Source organism: Schistocerca nitens, chromosome 1, assembly GCF_023898315.1.
Source record: "Schistocerca nitens isolate TAMUIC-IGC-003100 chromosome 1, iqSchNite1.1, whole genome shotgun sequence".
In the NCBI taxonomy this organism is placed as follows: domain Eukaryota; kingdom Metazoa; phylum Arthropoda; class Insecta; order Orthoptera; family Acrididae; genus Schistocerca; species Schistocerca nitens.
This window is the reverse complement of record NC_064614.1, coordinates 1,153,203,472-1,153,223,660: the sequence shown is the minus strand read 5'-3', so window position 1 is coordinate 1,153,223,660 and position 20,189 is coordinate 1,153,203,472. Positions and strand designations below refer to the sequence as shown.

The window sequence follows — 20,189 nt, the reverse complement described above, 5'->3', positions numbered from 1 at the left end:
CAGTGCAGCCAGGACATGCTGTGGGACATCAACATCCAGTGGAAGATAAAGACTGCAGACAGTGACAGCCTGTGGCGTCCACACCCAAACAGCGACAGCCTCTAAAGGTGTTTGCAGAGGGACTCGCTGTGAAGGGTGTGAAGGACATAGATGCAGACACCACCAGATACCCTTTCATAAGCTGCCCGGTTCCTATAATAACCCCAATAGCCATGGATGGCAGGGGTTCGCATTGCCGGAAACCAAGTTTCTTGAAGAGAAATACAGAGGAAAGGGTGAAGGCTGAGAATTTGTCGGATCTCAGCTAAATGGTGGAAGAAACTGCTGCAGTTCCACTGGAGGATACAGAATGAGATTTTCACTCTGCAGCGGAGTGTGCACTGATATGAAACTTCCTGGTAGATTAAAACTGTGTGCCCGACCGAGACTCGAACTCGGGACCTTTGCCTTTCGCGGGCAAGTGCTCTACCAACTGAGCTACCAAAGCACGACTCACGCCCGGTACTCACAGCAGAAGTAAAGCACGACTCACGCCCGGTACTCACAGCAGAAGTAAAGCTGTGAGTACCGGGCGTGAGTCGTGCTTCAGTAGCTCAGTTGGTAGAGCACTTGCCCGCGAAAGGCAAAGGTCCCGAGTTCAAGTCTCGGTCGGGCACACAGTTTTAATCTGCCAGGAAGTTCCACTGGAGGATGGTATTGTCCATCTCTGAGAAAGGCGTGAAGGGACTGGGGAGGCAGATTACACCGCTGTGTCACCTGCTACCACTGATTGAGCACCTGTGCAAGTGCTATCCATTGTGTCTGAGGGACCGGCGAGATCAAGGTCCTCACCAGATGCCAGGATCTCCACCTCATCCACAGAATGCAGAGCTTGCAGGTTGCACTGGGGTGGGTGCCACCGCAAGTTCCTTGGCCTTAGAGGTCTTCCGCTTGGATTTCTCACGCTGCTCCTTAGGTTTCACTGGCTGGGAGGGCTTCATTGATCAGACTCTGGATCGCAAAGCCCTACGACCAGCTGGTTGTGGGCCCTTATGCCACTGTCGGGTGTCAGCCTTCCCGCTTGTGGAAACCAGGGAAGGGAAGGACCCCTTGCGAGTGAGAGAAGCCGAAGAAGGGGGATGCTTAGAAGCGGTGACGGATGTCCCCGACATGTGGGGGAAGGGGGGGGGGGGTGGTGTTGCTCCCAAGGTAGGCAGCGCAGGAGCAACAGGGGGGATGGTGCCCCCTACGGGCAAGGGGGCGGGTGTTGTACGGTTCGGTGGAAAAGACGGTGCTAACACAGTTGTCGCACAGGATGTAGTCGTTCATATTTCCTCTTAGCCTCAGTATAGGTCAGTCGGTCCTGGGTCTTATATTCCATGATTTTGGGCTCTCTCTGCAAGATCCTGCAGTCTGGTGAGCAATGCGAATGATGCTCTCCGCAGTTGACACAGATGGGAGGCGGGGCACATGGAGTATTGGGATGTGATGGGCATCCACAATCTCGACAGGTGAGACTGGAAGTACAGCAGGAAGACATATGGCCGAACTTGCAGCACTTAAAGCACCGCATCGGGGGAGGGATATAGGGCTTGACGTCACAACGGTAGACCATCACCTTGACTTTTTCTGGTAATGTATCAGAAGTCCAAGATGAAGGCACCGGTAGCAACCTGGTTATCCCTCGGACCCCAATGAACGCGCCGGACGAAATGAACACCTCGACGCTCTAAGTTGGCGCGCAGCTCGGCATCAGACTGCGAAAGTAGGTCCCTATGGAAAATAATACCCTGGACCATATTTAAACTCTTATGTGGTGTGATGGTAACATTAACATCCCCCAACTTGTCACAAGCAAGTAACCTGTGTGACTGGGCAGAGGATGCTGTTTTGCCGGCCGGAGTGGCCGTGCGGTTCTAGGTGCTACAGTCTGGAACCGAACGACCGCTACGGTCGCAGGTTCGGATCCTGCCTCGGGCATGGATGTGTGTGATGTCCTTATGTTAGTTAAGTTTAATTAGTTCTAAGTTCTAGGCGACTGATGACCTCAGAAGTTGAGTCCCATAGTGCTCAGAGCCATTTGAACCAATTTGATGCCGTTTTTATCAAAACTGACCCAGAGCACATTTTGGAAAAGCCCTCCAACTCCCCAAACTTGTCCTCTAAATGCTCTACAAAGAACTGAGGCTTTGTGGGCATGAAAGACTCCCCATCAGATCTCGTACAAACTAGGAACCGGGGCAAATAACTGTCACTGGCATTCTGAGACTTACGCTCCTCCCACGGTGTGGTCGGGAGGAGAACATTTTCGGACCGTATTTTTGAGTGTTAAATTGAGCCCGAGAACGCTTAAGGACTGCTGGCGGCTGGCCACCAGCGAGAGATGATTTACCACACTTCATTGCGGGTCATCCGCTCTGACGCCACCTACTCCGACCAAGGGTCCTCCCCATGGGCGCCACCCAACCTCAACAAGGGCCACCTGGCAGGATGGCTATTGCCGGGAGTCCCGATGCCCCAGGGAGATAGGAGTTAACGGTGGAGGCATCAGCAGAGCGATCCCTGTGTTGTCAGGGAGCTACAACCAACAGGGTACATGGTGGCCCCACCACAACAGACTGGCTACTGTGCTGGATCTTAGGTGCAAAAATGTCCAAGGTCATCATCGCAGCAAAAAGCAACACTGCACAGTGCAGCATAGTAATCGTACCCACTCACCCAAGAGATGGAAAACGAGCGGGACAGCACTGTAACAACGAGAAAGCCAGCTAAAGATCTCACGCATGGCGGATACAGTGTACCATGTAAGGCGCCCTTCCCCAATTGGCTCGCTCTTCGGAAGAATTTAGAAAGATGGAGGTCAAACCCGAGAGGGGACCATCACATAAGGCTGAAACTTTTGAGACTCCTTTTAGTCACCTCTTACAGCAGGCAGGAATACCGCGGGCCTATTCTAACCCCCGAACCCACAGGGGGGACTGCCTTAATCAGTGACATTTTAAGTTTCACTGATCACCCAAAATAATACTTTTGTGTCATTGAACAAAGAGAGGAGTTTTATGGGAGATTATTTGTGGATTTAGAAGCAAAAGTAAACTTGGAAGGATTTTAATGGAACTGACACTGGCCATGAAAACCTACTGACTTATATCATTGAAGTGAGTTCAGCCTCCTGATACTGTAACTACGAGAAACGTTCAGAAAGTAAGTGTACTACAACCATAATGGGCAGTACATAAACTCATGTTGTAGTGTCCAGTTATATGGAAGATGCTGATAAGAAAGCCTGACAAGTGCAAGCAACATGCCATGATCTGCTTCTTACTCACGAAAGCAATAACATCTACAAAATTTCTTGTACGAGTCGAAACAGTTTATGGTCAAGGTGTTATGAACAGAAAAAGTGCGTTTATGTGGTGTAGTGAGTTTACTGGAGGCAGAACAAATGTTCATGATGAACAGAGTTGTGGAAGAGACCTTCCATTCTGAGTGATGATTTGGTTCAAAAAATGGAAGAAACTGATCTGAAGACCACTGACTGATAGTCAATGAAATTTCTGTATGTTTCCACAACTCTGCAGAACTCTTTTGTACGAGACACTAATAGAAATGCTGGGATACCAGAAACGGTGCACAATATCGGTCCCAAAATAGCTGACAGAATAGCACAAGAAAAATCGGGTCAATAGTGCCTACAAGTTTCTTGAGTGATGAATCGGAAGGTGAGAATTTCCTGAGTTCTATTTTGACTGGAGATGAAATGTGGGAGGCTCATTAAATGTCTGAAACAAAAGACAGTCATCACAGTAGTGTCACACAAATTCCCAATGCCAAAACATTCAAAACCAAAATTTCAGGCAAAGAGTCTTGCCTCAGTGGTTTGGACCAAAAAGGCATCATTCTGGTCAAATTTATGCCTCAGGGGCAGACCATCAATGCACAACAATATTATGAGACCCACAAAAACTCATAAGGAGCATTCAAAACAAAAGGAGGGGAATGCTAACAAAAACAGAGCACTTGTTGCACAACAATGCCCGTCCTCACACAGCCTCTGCCACCAAGGCCACCTTGGACTCACTTGGCTGGGATGTTTCGAATCCCCCATCCCTCTCATATTTCCATGGCCCTTCAGATTCTAATCTTTTCACCTCCTTGAAGGCACACATGAGTGGAATAAAATGTTCAACCAATGAGCAGGTACGGAGAGAGGTCGTGAAGTTGGAGAAGGAGTTGGCAGGAGAGTTCTTTGAGAGAGACATAAAGAAGCTTGTGCCATGGTTCACCACATGAACTGAACACGATGTTCATTATGTGCAAAGGTAGTCAACAGGTGTATCAACAATGCACTGTAATTTCTTTTCAAATAAACTTTTTCTAAAAAAAAAAAAAAGAGTTCGTACACTTACTTTCTGAATGTGCCTCGTATATTATTTAGAGAAAAGAGCAATGCGAGGAACAACAAAGGATAGTAATGGGATATATTGTTCTCACATGGCCATTCTAGGCTTGATACCCAAGTACTAATTCATATATCTTTAAGGACTTTTAGTCTCTCTCACAGTGGCAAAAACATCTGTAACTTTTTTTGTCAGGAAAGAAACAAAAAAAGAAAATCTGGTCTGTTCATTCCAAATAATGAAGTCCTTCCTTGAACATGATTTGTTGCACAGATTACAAACGGCCTGTTCTTCAACAACATCTGTCCCTCAAGCTGAAAACATTAACAAACCTGGGAAAAAATTATTCAATTTCTAGCTTGTTTTCTTTAGAAATTTATATCAACTGTTCTTTTCATGACAAGAAGAGAGATGTTATTTATCCACCTTAAAAAATAAGTAAAATGAGAAATGTGCCTAATAATGGCACATGGGCATCCACAAGGAAACAAAAATATCTCCAGTATAGTCAGCTTTCTACTCATAAACTCGTTCACTGAAATTTTGGTTATCCGCACACAAAAGCATTTAATTTTAATTATGCAAACAGGCTGGCATTACAAATGGATCATTTGTAAATTGTGTACATATCTACAGAACTACGAATTGAGTACAAATTCCCAATCCGAATCAATTAAGAGAAACTTTATACAAATAGCCATTGAGACATAAGTCTTTGATTTGAATTGGATTTGTATATTGAAGAACATGTACATCAATACTGCAGCTATTATTGCACTTACTCAGAACAATGGAAAATTTAATATCGAAATAGAAATCTGGCAAGGTGACTTTGTACAAAAACTACCTTGGGCAGTCCTAAAAGAAGTTGAACAGGGAACAGAAGAAGAAACACATATTAATGGAACAAAGCAAACAAAGCTGTCAGCCCATAGTGCATATAACCATTAACCTGCAATGGAAAGAAATTATTTGGAAACTGACTGGTCTGAAAATTGATTATACTTAGACTAAAATAATGGATTCAACTGAACCTGCTAATATTGGATGTTGGCTTCCTCCTATTGCTTTACAATGTTGTGGCATTTGATGTCAATCACACATTTGCAAATAAGAAGAGAATAGAAAACTGACAATATTTTATTTGTGTCTAAGCAATTTTTGGAATGCAGGTTGTAGTGACAAATCCATTTGTAGTGTAGCACGAGGTACAGGTTAGGTTGGAAGATGGCAATTTGGTTGCGGGTTGGAGAAGTCAATGAATGGGAACATTGAATCTTAGTTGTGGTGCCATACTGATCTGTAATACAGCCCGAGTTCCAGGTTAGACTGAAAGGTGACAGTTTGGTTGTGAGCCAGCGAAGCAGTACCTAAGGCATCAGTTAACTCAAATAATGTACTCTATAAATTTTCTCACCAGTAATGTTAGTTTTGGACTGCTTCTGTGTTATTAGGTTCATTCACTTCTGTGTAAATGTCAAGTTATGATCATCATGCAACATAAATGTGTAAACCTCACCACAATAGCATAATTGTATAGTCATGTATGGAATTCAGCTACCCGCTAATGTGGATTTCTTCTGCCTCTCTGAGGTATCATATTTCTATCATACAAATATATCATCAAAGACTGTGGCACACCAAAACATCTATTTGACACAGACTGAACTTCGTAACAGCAGTTTTTTTCCACACTGTATCTTCCGTATTTCCTCCATGGCTGTTCTTTTGGGCATTACAACCTTCTCTAGAAGTCTTCAGCTCTCTTACAGAGTTTTGCATTGCAACAAGACTTTAATTTCTGCATTGTGTTATTTCTACCCCATATGTGCATTAATCTTTGCAAATCTAACTACTCATCCTTTCTTCTTAATTGTTTACACTCCTAGAGATTCAAATGCTCATAAAAAAGGAAACTGGTAAATGGACATTTTTTTCCTGTGCGAAACACCCCTCATATTACCACTGACGCATGATTTAACACAGTAAAACAATCTTCACTTCAAAAAGTTATTACTTGCACTTCTTGTAGACTATGAAAACAATGCTGTTGTGCTCTTACAAGATGCAATGATAGTTTATACATAAGACTATGATTATTCAATGTCCATACTCTAACGCAATATTTTCAACAGACACAAAAGCATAATTTTCCCGGAAGCAGGTGCACGCTGTCAGGTTGTTGCACATAAAACATCAAATTTGACCTTAGATCCACAAACATCAACTTCATGGTTCAAGTGTGGTTTCAGTTATCTGAGACTGCAGACGTGTGTGCAAGTTGCGATCTTGTGTGTGTGTGTGTGTGTGTGTGTGTGTGTGTGTGTGTGTGTGTGTGTGTGTGTGTACTGTTTCTGATGAAGGCCTTGTTGGCTGAAAGCTCATTCATTTTCTGAGAGTCTTTTAGGTGTGCCTATCTCGGATTCAGCACCTCCGCTATACGATAACAAATATCTTTCTCACAATATTGTTACAGTGTTATTTAGCTTTTCAACCAGTTGCTTTAACTTTAAAGTGCAATATAGTAACAAATGCTACACTATACTGTGTATGCGATTTACATTTGAGGATGCATTCATTATAATGCCTCATTTGAAACCAAAAATCTGTAGAAAACAAGAGCTTGAAAAAAAAGTGCTATGTTGTTGTTAGTAATATGTAATAAATAAAAATGAACAGTGGACATTGTAGCCAATACGTTTCGTTGAAAATTTTTTATATGATAAATCACAATAAGCGATGTTGACCTAAGTGATTTTTTTTAAATATAGCATTTACATGGGATTTAGATAAAACTGTTAATATTCCGCTGTTTTGTTCAAAACTAGAACATCTGTGTTCTAGAACAGCAGAAAATATTATACTTATATCCACGAACAATACGAGACTGGAATGGAAGGGAGAACCGATAGAGGTACTCAGGGTACCCTCCGCCACACACCGTCAGGTGGCTTGCGGAGTATGGATGTAGATGTAGATGGGTGACAACAGGAACAATGTTGTGAATGTTCCTCACACAAAAGTGAAGATTGTCACTCTTTCAGTGACGAGGTAAGTGCTGGGATGAAGTGTTCTGTTGAAAGTGTAAAAGCAGTTTCAGGAGTTGCTAAACGCAGAGAAACAGTGACACATTGGTACAAGTGATGTGTTACCTCTTAAATGGCTCAACCAGATATGGCATGGTCTACATCTGAATGTTTCCAGTAAAAGTTTATGTACACAACTAATTTCCAAAAGGGTTCAGTATATGCAGGGCATTGTCAGTTTAACTCCTGTGATTTGCAGCATTTTCATCAGGCCTTTTTAAGGGTAAATTTTTCTACAAGAGTGATCTGTCGAATAATAGGGTATATGACTGTTTTCTGAAAATTGTCTTAAATTATTAATGAATTCATTTTAGACTCCTACCATGCTTTTTTTTTTTAATTTTAGTATTATTTTATAGAAATGTAAATGAAATTTAAATAATTTGAAGGTCCGCTAAAACTCTCTATTCGAGTCACATGATGCCTGTGACATCACTGACTAACTCGTTGTTCCTACTGTTGTAACGCTAATTCACAGTGATGTCTTGTTTTGGAATTTACGTTTTGGAAATTGGTTCACAAATAATGTGTAGTACCACATTGTACAAATACATATATAAAAACTGGTGAAAAATTGTTTTGAGTTTTCTAGAGACTGAGAACATTCAAAAAATAGGGTCGCCTGTACTGGCAAACTGCCACCATGCCGATGCACAAGTTCACTAACTTAATTAAAGATGTGTTGCATTAACATCAATCTACCTTTGAGGTATGGTTTCCCACTGTTACAAGGAAATAAAACTCTCAGTGAAAATTGTTGCTATATCATGCATGTAATTTGGTAGCTCAGGTGACAGAGCACAAACTGAACAATTTTATAAGATTATATCTATAGGTCACTATTTCAAATCCAACCTGATTGAATATATCAACTTATTTGTCAAGCAACTCTACAGTCCTCTCATCTTCAGAAGTACAAAACTTCACCACATGATCGGAAACACGAGTATTAACGCGTATTCCTTGCTGTTTACTTGTGCTTACATTTGCAACTGCTGTTCACATACGTCACATTCAAAAAGATATTTCATAGTTAATGTGACCACACCCTTTTTACTTTATTAGAAACTGTGTTTCCTTTTATCTTTGTACTATCCAGCTAGGATCTATATTCTTTAAACTTTCGTCATCTTACACCTGCTTCAGACAATGACGTTAGTTTACACGCACAAACAACACACCCTTACGTTTGTGTTACCTGCGTGCTGTACATGTTTTATTTCTCTCCATATAGAAAACCTCATTGTCCTAGACCTCATTGTACTGTGGTTGCATATTTACACTGCTAGCAATGCTTTCCAAAAAAGTGAATGAGTTAGTGTATTTATCCACTGTTGTCCATTTCTCAGAGTAACATTAATGTGAAGCTATATTCAACACAGCCCACCATCAAAACAATTGCTACAATCAGTTCTTGCTAACACAATTTTCGAATTTCGTTTCAAGTTTTTAAAAAGTAAATGACCCTTCCTGGATTTGAACATGTGACCTCTTGAACCACAGGCAGATACACTATCCATTACACCTGTGAGTGCCTGCTAGGATGGGCGTGTCAACTGAGTTTCTTCTATAAGGGAAATCAGCACTAAGATTTGCCAAGAATGATTTTATGGTCTTTTGGATCACGCTCACGACTCGTAGTCGACAATCTAGTTATAATATACAAACTCATTTGCAAAAGTTCTACCATTCCTTAGTTTTGAGTGAGTTTAATGATGTTGCAGGGAGCAGGGAAGAGAATTTCATTGTAGTACATATCACTGCTCTAAAGGGGTGGAGCATGAATGCATCAACTTTCACAAGGTCTCCACTATCAGTGTTCACAAAGTTCCTTTCTAATGTTACTTAAGAGTTTAACTACATTTTCCATCATTAAATAGCTAAACTGTATGGAGAAAAAGTATGTAAAATCCTCGTAACTTCTGCAAGAACTCTTTGACATATGTATAGCTTTGTCTTACTCCTAGTCTGAGATGTCACCAGAGCTTCAGCTAATAACAGTGTGTTTTTGTTCATGTGCCTGAATCTTGGTGTTTTACGATTTTTAAGCTTTAATTACATAAAAGTAATACATATTTTGTGAGAACATTGACCATAAATGCCATAATCAATCAGAATGATATTTTTAATGCGGGAAAATAGCCTATTATGAACACAGATGCAACAATTAGAAAAAAAGCAGCTCTGGCAGTGCAAAGGCTAAATATCACAATACATTAGCACTTTTCTATAAAAACATAAGAAGTTTTTTTAAAATCGGAAGATAAAAATTCCACATCACTATAAGAAATAGAAAAATCTAAAGTTATTTCTATAGACATGCTATGCACAACAGATCATCATTTGGTAGTCACAGTAACTGAACTAATGCAACTACTTGGATACAAGTTAGTAACATGTTAGTGTAGGCATAACACGAGGAAAGAGAAAGTACTTTCATACACAAAATGTGGAATAAAGGCTGAGACTATAGACTTAGATAAGTATTGCACTGAACAGTTTTCTGGGTGCTGTACTACAGTAAGAGACTAGGGAACATGTAAGACAGTAATTCTATTAAATTATTTGAAAGTACTTATCTTCAGGAGAAACAGCAGTACTGCTGATACACACATTTTTGTACATAACTATCCAATTTTTGGACTGAACGTATCTTCTACAAGGAGGGGAGGAAGTGGATAGTGGGAGGGAGGTGACACACACACACACACACACACACACACACACACACACACACACACACACACACACACACAGAGAGAGAGAGAGAGAGAGAGAGAGAGAGAGAGAGAGAGAGAGCACATACGTAAGTACTGAGAAAGCTACATTCCAGAGACAATAATGATGGCGAGCAAAAAATTATTGTGACACGCTACCCCCTTTTCCAACTTTTTTCTCCTAATTCTCGCTACAGGTGTGTCACTTTATCACTCTAATCTTGGGGTCTTGGGGTCTGAGTGATCTGCCCTTCCCTTTTAACCTATCCAGATCCATCCCTCTCTCCTCCCCACAGATGGAATTCTCAGCTCCAAAAACTAGGATAGTGTACGTACTTTTATACATGTCTATCAAAAATACTGATATTTCACCTGAAGGTAAGTAACCCTAGAAACACCAAGGTATTTTAGGTTACACAGAGCACCAACCAAGGGCAAATTTTGCCTGTGTTACAATAAGTTTTAAATCTTGTAATTTGTTGTAATACGTATTTATTTTATGTAATTCTGTTTCCATTGAGATATTAGTTTAACAGGAAATAACGACAACAGAATTGAAAGCCTAATTTTTTAACACTCATAGGGTGAATATAACAACAAAGAATGGTCAAATCTTGGTCAATGAAAGTTTGCGTAAAGAAGATAAGAAGGTTTGTAATTGAATACAAAGGCTGTCTAAAGTTTCTATGCACTCTTAGATCTATTAACTGAATAATACAGCTTTGTCAATTAGAAAAAGTTTCAAAAACAGAAATGAAAACACTTGCTAAAATACATGTTATTATACATTGAAAACTCTTGGAAAACACTTTTCACTTGGAGAGAATATTTTCACTTACAGATGACATTTACCTCCTGCTCACAAAATGGTTGATTCTGAATGAGTCTTAACACAGATGGCGCCCACAGTTTCCACATGTTAACTTGGTTCTTGTGATGTTGTCTCTTGCTCTTTGGTTACTTGCATTCTTCAAGCATAAGTATCACCTTGCTTTCCTAGTAGGTTTTTCATTTGCAGTAATTTTGTTTACCTCTAGTTTCTTTCCTAAGATCTCTCCCATCGCGCAAATAATAGGCAACTGGAGTCCTTTCAAATCCATGGCTCGCTCTTCTACGTATGGTTTCAAAAGTTCGTGACTTAATTCATGGACATACAGTTCTCTGGTGTTTGGTATCCCTTCATTCCATTTAGGCACATTCATCTTGAACAGTGTGTATGAGTTAACTGCAGCTATATCAAGTAGGCTGTAGAACATTGTCAGTGGCCATCTTCTTGTACCCCTTTTTGTAGAGTATGTCCTCACCATTTGATCTACGGCATCCACTCCTTCCTTAGTGGAATTATAGTACAGATTTGTGTGTGTTTTCTTTTTTGGTCTATCAACTTCTACTCCTGCATTACGATGTTGTGTAGACAACATCAACAGATTTTTATTTGGTCTGTGAATGCAAATTTGGAGGAATACAGTTCTCTGCCTGCTTTCGTCTTAAGTTCCTGCAGTACATGTTTTCTGTTTGATCTGAGTGTCCCAACCACTGTAAGTTTGTAGTCTTGATAGAGAATGTCCGCCAACTCCACAGAAGTGTAGAAGCGGTCAGCTGTGACATTGTAGCCTATATTCTTTATTGGCTCCACCAGTCTCTTCACAATCTCAAGAGGACCTCATCCACTGGCAGGTCTACTGTCTTTTCCAGCATACACTTCCATTTTTATTATGTATCGATCAGTTGCACTACAAAGCATTCTGACTAATATTCCATATTTTACAGGTTTGTCTTTGAGGAAAACTTTTAAAGGACAACGAACTATGAAAAGACACAACATTTCATCAATTGTATTGTCAGGTCCACTTCTGAAGTATGTGGGAATATTCCATTCAATACTTCAAATACTTCACACAGTGGTGCAAATTTGTCACGTACACATGTTTCTGATCTGGTGTCTTTATCATCAAAGCGAAGAATTTTCAATAGCTGATATGCTCTGGTCTTACCCATAGCTCCTCTATAAATCGCTCTTCCCAATAAATTTGACCATAAATCAAATAAAGAAATATTGGTGTCCTGGTAAACTCCCAGTAGAATTAAAATTCCCATCAATGCATATATTTCAGAATCGCTAATGGGAGATACATTTTCTCTTTCAGTTACTTCATTTGTATGGTCAAGTATTTTCCGTACTAATTCAGGAGTGAAAAATTTTCCAAACGATTCACACAGGCTTGTAGCTTTCCCAGCACTGGTTATTCCTTGATGTTCATGGACTATGTTACCAAAATCCCTTTTACTATGCCTCGGAGCTTCTGTAAGATACACTTTGCTAGAACTTGTAACATATTTATTTGGAGCATTACTTGCATGGTTTGTTTCTTCTTCATTGTCCTCCGCTTCTGTAAGATGTGACTCAAAATCACTTAAATCTGATAATTCGTCGTTGAGTAACAGTTCTGCAAGAACTTCTGTGTCGTTCAAGCCTTTATAACTCATCTTACAAAATCCACTTTACAATAAAAGCGTCACTCTACTGTGACAAACTGCTAATAGTAATAATGGCAAGTCTAAAATCGACAATGAAAGTGAAACTCAACAATTAGATGCCCAACAAACCACTGTAAAACTCATGTTCGATTTTGCCAACTGAATAAAAGAAAGAAAAACGTACGGGCAAATTTTGCCCATGCTTGGTGGTTGTAGGGAAGATAATAAGCTTTATGGTCTTGTGGAGTACCAATCCTGGGCAAAATGTGCCCTTGGGCGTAAAATTCCTATTTTGTAAATGCAATTATAAAAATTTAACCATAGAAATGTACAGCACAGTGTATTATAAGGTAACAGACAAATAGAAAAAGACCCAAAAACATAGGATATTTGCCATGACATTTTTAGAAAATAAAAATGTACAGGCAATTTTTGCCCGTGATTGGTGTTTCTAGGTGTAATGGCCAGCAATTACATTTCATAATTTTAGTTTTCTCCAGAAAATTTTTCTTCTGTTGCAAGACAGGGACTAAACATAAAATGTTTTTAACTTCATTAAGCAACTGGAGACAGTACCAGCAAGACTCAATAGAAGTAACTGGGAACCGAGTGTATGCAGAGATTTGAATCATTATTTCATCTGAGACAGTACTAATCAAGGGAAGCATATTTGGTTTAATACCCACAATCACATTCCAAATGAGAATTGATAAACATAATCCAAGAATGTTTGATCACTTTTTTTTCAATACAGTTGTCTGTTGTGAAACATATAATACATGGTTTATCTGACAGTCACAGTCAAATGGCAGCTATAGTGAACCACATCGACTGAAAAGTAAATTTTCACAGATTTGAAAAATGTTGACTGAGCTACACTTTTCAGAAGGGATTTACAGGATACAAAAGGCAAGATGTTACGAAGGACACAAAGTACATAACAAATTAAATTTCTTTCTTAAAAATATTCTTACAGTACTGCGAATTCAGTTTTCCTGTATAGTGGGTCACAGACAATTACAGAAGAGGAACAGCAAACTTCCAAGATCAAAACATCTTGCTCTAAGAAGAGACAGTTTTATTCAATACAGAACACCAGCTCTAGGCTAATCAAGATTTTGACGTGAATTGCAAGTACTATGGCAAAATTCTTCACCGTCCAATTAAAGTGCACACACCATTATACTGTTAAAGAAGGCAATACACAAAAAAGGGCAAGACTAATTTGGACCATTATTGGCATGAAACGAATAAGCTTGGTAAAGCAAATGATATGCAACACTCTGATGACAGCAGTCCCAAAACAGATTCAAATCATAGGCCAGCAAATTCAAGGAATTCTTTGTAACAGTAGCTGAAAGCGAAGGACAAAAATAGTCCACAATAGGAAGATCCACTTAGACAGCCACAGCATGATCCACTACCAGACGTTAACTCTACCAAATCATATGTTAAACAGACCATAAAAGTGTTAAAAATCACCAAAAGCAGTAATTCTCCTGGCTAGTATTTCACAAAAATACTAAAGATGTTGTCCAAATTTGGTAGTGCCCTTGAATTAATTTTGTAAACAGTAAATAAGCTGATGTATATTTTTTGAACAATTGAAGGACACAGTAGTAACACTTGTCTTACCGCATTGTCAAAAATTATAGGGACGCCTTACTACAGAATATTGAACCATCTTTCTGACAATAACATTTTTCAGAGCAGTTGGCTTCTGTACAGGCTTCCCTTTCAAGAAAGCTACATTTAATTTCTGTAATCTTCCAAAGGTCTTTGACTGCATAGCCATGAAGTTCTACTACCACAGCGAAACACTTATGACATTAAAGGCACTCTCCTGTGACAGGAGTAAGACTAAATTCAAAGGGGGTGACAAATTAGATGTGGTATCCTGCAAGGTTCTATGCTTGGCCTGCTCCTTCTCTTGACCTGTATAAATGATTTATCTGAGACCTAGGAGGATTCTTTACGAAATGTGATGTTTGCTGATGAAACAAGTAGGGTATATATCAATAAAGGACCACACACATGCAGGTGAATAATATAACAGGGTTACAGCTAATAGCATAACCCTTAGCCTAATAAAAACTCATATTTTGCAATTCCAAACAATTAACAATGGCTTACCCTTACAGGTACCAGAAGTAGAGATCAATGGCCATATATTGGACGAGACTGCTTGTGCGAAGTTACTAGGCATCCAAATTGATAATAACTGAAGTGGTAAAAGCATGTGGTCAAATTAATCAAAAAGCTAAGTTCTAGCTTCTTTGCACCTAGAAACATCTCTCACTGTATTGACCTGCAGACAAATTTGCTAGAACCTTTGCACACTTTCACTCGATACTGTCCTATGGCATAACCTTCTGGGGTAATGCAGCTACGGTCAAAAAGTATTTATTGCAGACAAGTGTTTGATGAAAGTATCATGTAAAGTTGGTAATTCAACATCCTTTAGGGGCCTTTGCAGGAACATAGGGATCTTTTACGCATACATACACCCCCTAATGGTATTTGTGGTTAATGACAAAAGTGATACACGATGGTATCAGTAATTCACAACCATAACACTAGAAGTAAAACTAATATCCATACAGACTATGTATACCTATCTATGGTTAATAATGGAGTTTTATACTCCAGTGCTTAAGTATACAACAGATTGCTGTTAGACATCAATATCACCCATGTACTGAAAAGTCCACCCTTATAGCTGAGTGGTCAGTGTGAATGATGGCAATGTGAAGAGTCCTGGTTAGATGCCTTGTAACTGCCAGACATTTTTTCCTTGTGGGAGGACTGGAAAGAGGTGTACTCAGCCTCGTTAGGCCAACTGAAAAGCTACTTGAGTGAGCAGCAGTGACTCCAGGTCACAAAAACGAACAATGGCCAGGAGAGCAGTATGCTAACCCCATGTCCCTCAACGCTGCACCCAATGACCCCTCAGCAAGGACTGCATTGTGGGTGGTCGGCACTGATGGGTCTGTAAGGCTCTGTGGATGGAGTTTATGAGATACAAAGGATAAGTATAACAGATATTTTGTTTGGACCAGCCCATTACTGGAAGTAATAGGTCATGGACATTTTTGTTACTGATACACCACCTTCAGTCACAATATTTTATTTCCTTGTTTTAGTTCAACACTTTTGGAGCTACAACACCATTTTCTAGGACTACAATTTCATTTTTCCAAGTGTTACATCTGTTTCATTTGGACACAAAGTGTTGTTGTCCTGCATCACTGCAGCATTTCCATGTCAAACAAGGAAACATGTAGAAATCCATAAACATGTTAGGTCATTTGAACACCTTGTGTGAATGAAGTTTTCAACAATACAGACAAAGAGCATTTTATTCTCAAATGAAACTGAAGAAGAAGTAACACCCATAAGTGTCTTTGCAGTCCTTGACAATGGAGTTGTGGTTCCAAAACAATTTCAGCTACAACAAGAAAATAAAATACTGTGACTGAACACAGCAAATTAATAATAAAAATATTCCTAAAATGAAGCATGAGAATACCTTATCAGACACTCCTCATACAATTTTTCAGAATATTTGGACTCGAGGATATAACAACACTCCAACTCTGATGTTTGCTTTGAAAAGGTCTTCATACTGTCCGTATATGTAGACAGCCGGCAGTGATGTATGTGAACTCCATGTTTCACTTGAAGCATTAGATAAAACAGCAGCTGAGTAATACCAGAGAAAAAGCACTGACTTTATTTCAAGGTAGTTGTTTTTCTCTTATTACAGATATGTAGTGTAATTTAAGAGTAATTCACATACTAATCAGTGTGAGTATATTAGCAATGGTAATAATTTCTTGTTAACATACTGTGCAGGGGTACTCAGCAATTGCATCTTCTGTCATGTGTAAACATTCTAGAAGGCTATCCATCATGGGATTCACACTATGTATGAATGAATGTATGGATGAATATACTTCGGAAATATGTAATGTGTGTATCAGTCAACTCCTAAATAAACACTTATAGCATTGAATCTTCCTGGCAGATTAAAACTGTGTGCAGTCCCAAGACTCCAATTTGGGGCTTCTGAGTTCGAGTCTCAGTCCGGCACACAAGTTTTAATCTGCCAGGTAGTTTCATACCAGAGCACACTCCACTACAGAGTGAAAATTTCATTCTGGACTTACAGCATTGGTGGAGATTCCAGTAGTTATAATTTATGGAAACTGAATAACTCCACTTCAAATTTGGTCTTTGCAGCTTGACTATATTGGCCATGGCTGATAAAGTTTGGTCACAAAATTCAGCAATAGTGTCCTACTACCTCCTTTGATTTTTTAAAAACATTCTGTGAGATTAAAATGCTTTTGGTCTTTTTCCCTCCTCTGTTGTGGTAACGCTAAACCCAAAGAGAGAGCTAACAAATAACAAAGAATACTTAATACTAGTAGTCGGCTTAGAGACGTAGAAAACATGTGACAAATGTCATCACAAAAATGGGGAATATAATGGGATACCAGTGGAGATTTTTTCAAATGGGATAAGCTACAGATCAGTTTATCACCACAACCAGATACTTTAATTTCAAATTAACTGGTTCCATCAACTGACAACAAAATTGTGAAAATACTGACCAAAAGGTGACATCACAGTGGACATTATTGTTACTTCACTGGTCACAGGCAACTACTAGAATTGAACAGTTCTCTTGACTGAGCAAACTTGTTCATCCTACACCTGCATAGAACTTTAAAGACCACACGAGACAAAAATATGCGTCAGATTCCTTGTTGACATATTCAGATTGAAATATTTGATATAACCTACACACCTCTTCCATCCTGTCTTTCTGTTCTTTTCAACCATACAAATAATTTTTACACTACAAATATAAATTTTTGGGACATCAGCCTATGAAATGTTCTCTCAGCACGCAGCAGTTTATCAGAAGAGGACAATCACAACAACAACAAATCTCACTTCCACCACAAACAAACAAACATCACAGACAGCTAGACTTGTTGGCAAGGGAAATAAAACAAACAAACAAACAAAAAAACACACACACACACACACACAGAGTAAGAGCACTGAAAAGTATTACATACCGATAAATTCTTTGCAGACTTTCCACTTATTTTAAGAATCTCAGGATTTGCCATCACTGCAAATATGAGAGGTTGCTTCTTTTGTGCTCTCTGGCTGGAAGACCCAGGAAGAATTCGCATACCTCCATATAAAGGTATAGAATCTTCTGTGTTATGTGGCATCACAATTTTCACCCAAGACATAACATTAATATAACATGGTCGATCAGAACCCTAATGAAAAACAAAAAGTTAATTAGAATACTCACACATTATCAAAAACATATCCGGATGCAGAAACTACAAAGAGAAGATAACATACATGAATAAAATCTTGCACACACATATGAGGCTGCGGTGGATTTCGAAAATATCGGGCTCCATTTCTTGCCCTGTCCATTTGTCTTTTGCTTTTGCATTGATGTAAATATGCAAGACTCAGCTTCTTACTCCCACTATCAGCTGAACCTAGACGCTCCCTCATCTGGAAAACATTTGTGAGGTCATGTAAACAAACATTTTTTTAAGAGTTATACCAAGTTGAACACTAAATAAACAACTGTGTGGATGGCGAACGCTATGAACAGCGACGTAAACAGCCTGCGTACGTGAACCGTCAACATACCTCATCCATTTCACGAAATTTTCATGGCATTGGAAAACGTGTACACAATTACTACTGAAGACTGTAGAACAACACGGAAAGTCGGGCACGGTTTAAAGGCAAGTTACGAAAGGGGGAGCTATATTTACGCCGTTCATCTAAATATAAATGTTACTTATTTAAATGTAATGCAAATCCTAGCCGGATGTTTTCTATTAATACAACTTACCTTCCTCCAGTCCTAAACTGGAGACGGACGACGGACATAAACCACACACTAACACACCCATCAAAACACACAGCTGTCACTAACCTCCTCGTTGACACACATTTCATTGTTTCAGCTTTCTCCCAAGCTAAATCGATTTTAGGTCGCAGGTAGCAGAAACACCCCGCTTCGCCAAAGACATTACTTTTCAGCAGTAAGTGGTTAACATCTCTGTTATAATTTACGTTTAGGATATACAGGACCAACTAATGAAAGTTATTATTAGATCGAAAAAGAAAAACTATTAGTTCTGTTACGCATTCCACTTATCATCGTCCGTTATATACAAGGGGTTTACCAAAATGAAACAGCTAATTATAAGAAGGAATAGAGCACAAACAAACTCTCAGGGTAATCAAATATCATATAAGTCTTCAAGTAAAAAATTAGACATATAAAGTGAATAACAAGCAGTTTTATATCAAACTGAATAACAACTGCTCCCTAGCATAAAACCTCCCACGTACATACGTTTGTGTTGCAGTTTCAAGAGTAAGAAACTATATTGGCAGGGAATATTGTTGTCGCATTACTCTTTACGTTTCTTAATTCTATTTCCCGTGAAAAACAAGAGCATCGTTACTTGAATGGGATGTTGACTTCACGAAAAAGACATAATAAATGGCGTTTCATATGGAAATCGTGATCTACTCCCGTAACACGAACTGCTGAGGGCTATTGCGCGGTAGAGATCTGTAGACCAACTACTCAGAAGCATTCGTGGAACCTTCATCGTCCTCCAGACCAGCCTCAGTGGCAGTGTGAATAATTTCTGCGAGTGGCATTCTCAAACTTAAGGGCCAATAACCAAGTACTAACTCATCTTAAATTGTAAAAGGAAAGAAATTTATACCAACACAGTGAAGCAGCTAACTCAAGATTAGTCTGAACTGTTTCATGAAACCACAGAAAACTTAACTCTGTATCAACAAATATGACAAGTATTTGCATGAGAAAACTCCAGGAAGCTGTTTAATGGGCTCCATGGTAGATCGTTTGCAGTTGAAGTTAACACTGATATTTACTATCAGATATGTACAATTACACTATTTGTTTTCTGATTCTAATTTTGATATTACAGTTGTTTTAATTTTTTACCTTTTAATTGCATTACCAACATAGTGTTACAGATTATACGTCCCTTTATTTGTATCTACGTCACGAGAGGAACTGTGGCTGTGCTACTTCCAAAGATATATTTTGGCTGAAGCAACTGCATGAGCCCATACTGGATTCGTCAAGCTCGTATTTCGTGTGTTTTATATTACAACCAACTTATAGCTTATGTCCTGTAAATAAATGCTGTTTCAAAATAGTAGCACTTTGGGGATCTCTCTAAAAGATACACTTTATTGATATTGGATGTCAAATAATGAGTTACCAGCATTTAAAGGTTTCAGTAGAAGTATAAGATAGAACAAAGTCATACAAAACTTGTCACCACTGCGGTGTAGTGGGTAACTTCAATAAAAGTTTTCACGTCTTCTCTCTTAAAAAAAACTACTATATAGCTGTTGCCGACTTTTCGTTAATTGTTGCTTTTATAAAAATTGTTTTTTTTTCTCCTTCTGGTTTATTTAATTATTTT

At 39.1% G+C, this 20,189-nt stretch overlaps 1 protein-coding gene across 2 annotated transcripts in view; it reads right to left on the bottom strand.

Annotated features, from left to right (window-relative positions):
* Nucleotides 1-18,721, bottom strand: part of LOC126200033 (uncharacterized) — a 50,796-nt gene extending 32,075 nt beyond the window's left edge. The window contains exons 1-3 of one of the 2 annotated variants that reach the window (XM_049936674.1): nt 18,563-18,721; nt 18,052-18,213; nt 17,751-17,963 (exon numbers count right to left, since the gene is read on the bottom strand). In XM_049936674.1, the coding sequence (XP_049792631.1) occupies nt 17,751-17,963; nt 18,052-18,213 (375 nt within the window). In that variant the 5' untranslated portion in view covers nt 18,563-18,721. Of the gene's footprint in view, nt 1-17,750; nt 17,964-18,051; nt 18,214-18,354; nt 18,439-18,562 lie in introns of those variants that run through there. The other variant, XM_049936673.1, reaches the window with a different exon arrangement.
* Nucleotides 18,722-20,189: the final 1,468 nt, after the last annotated feature.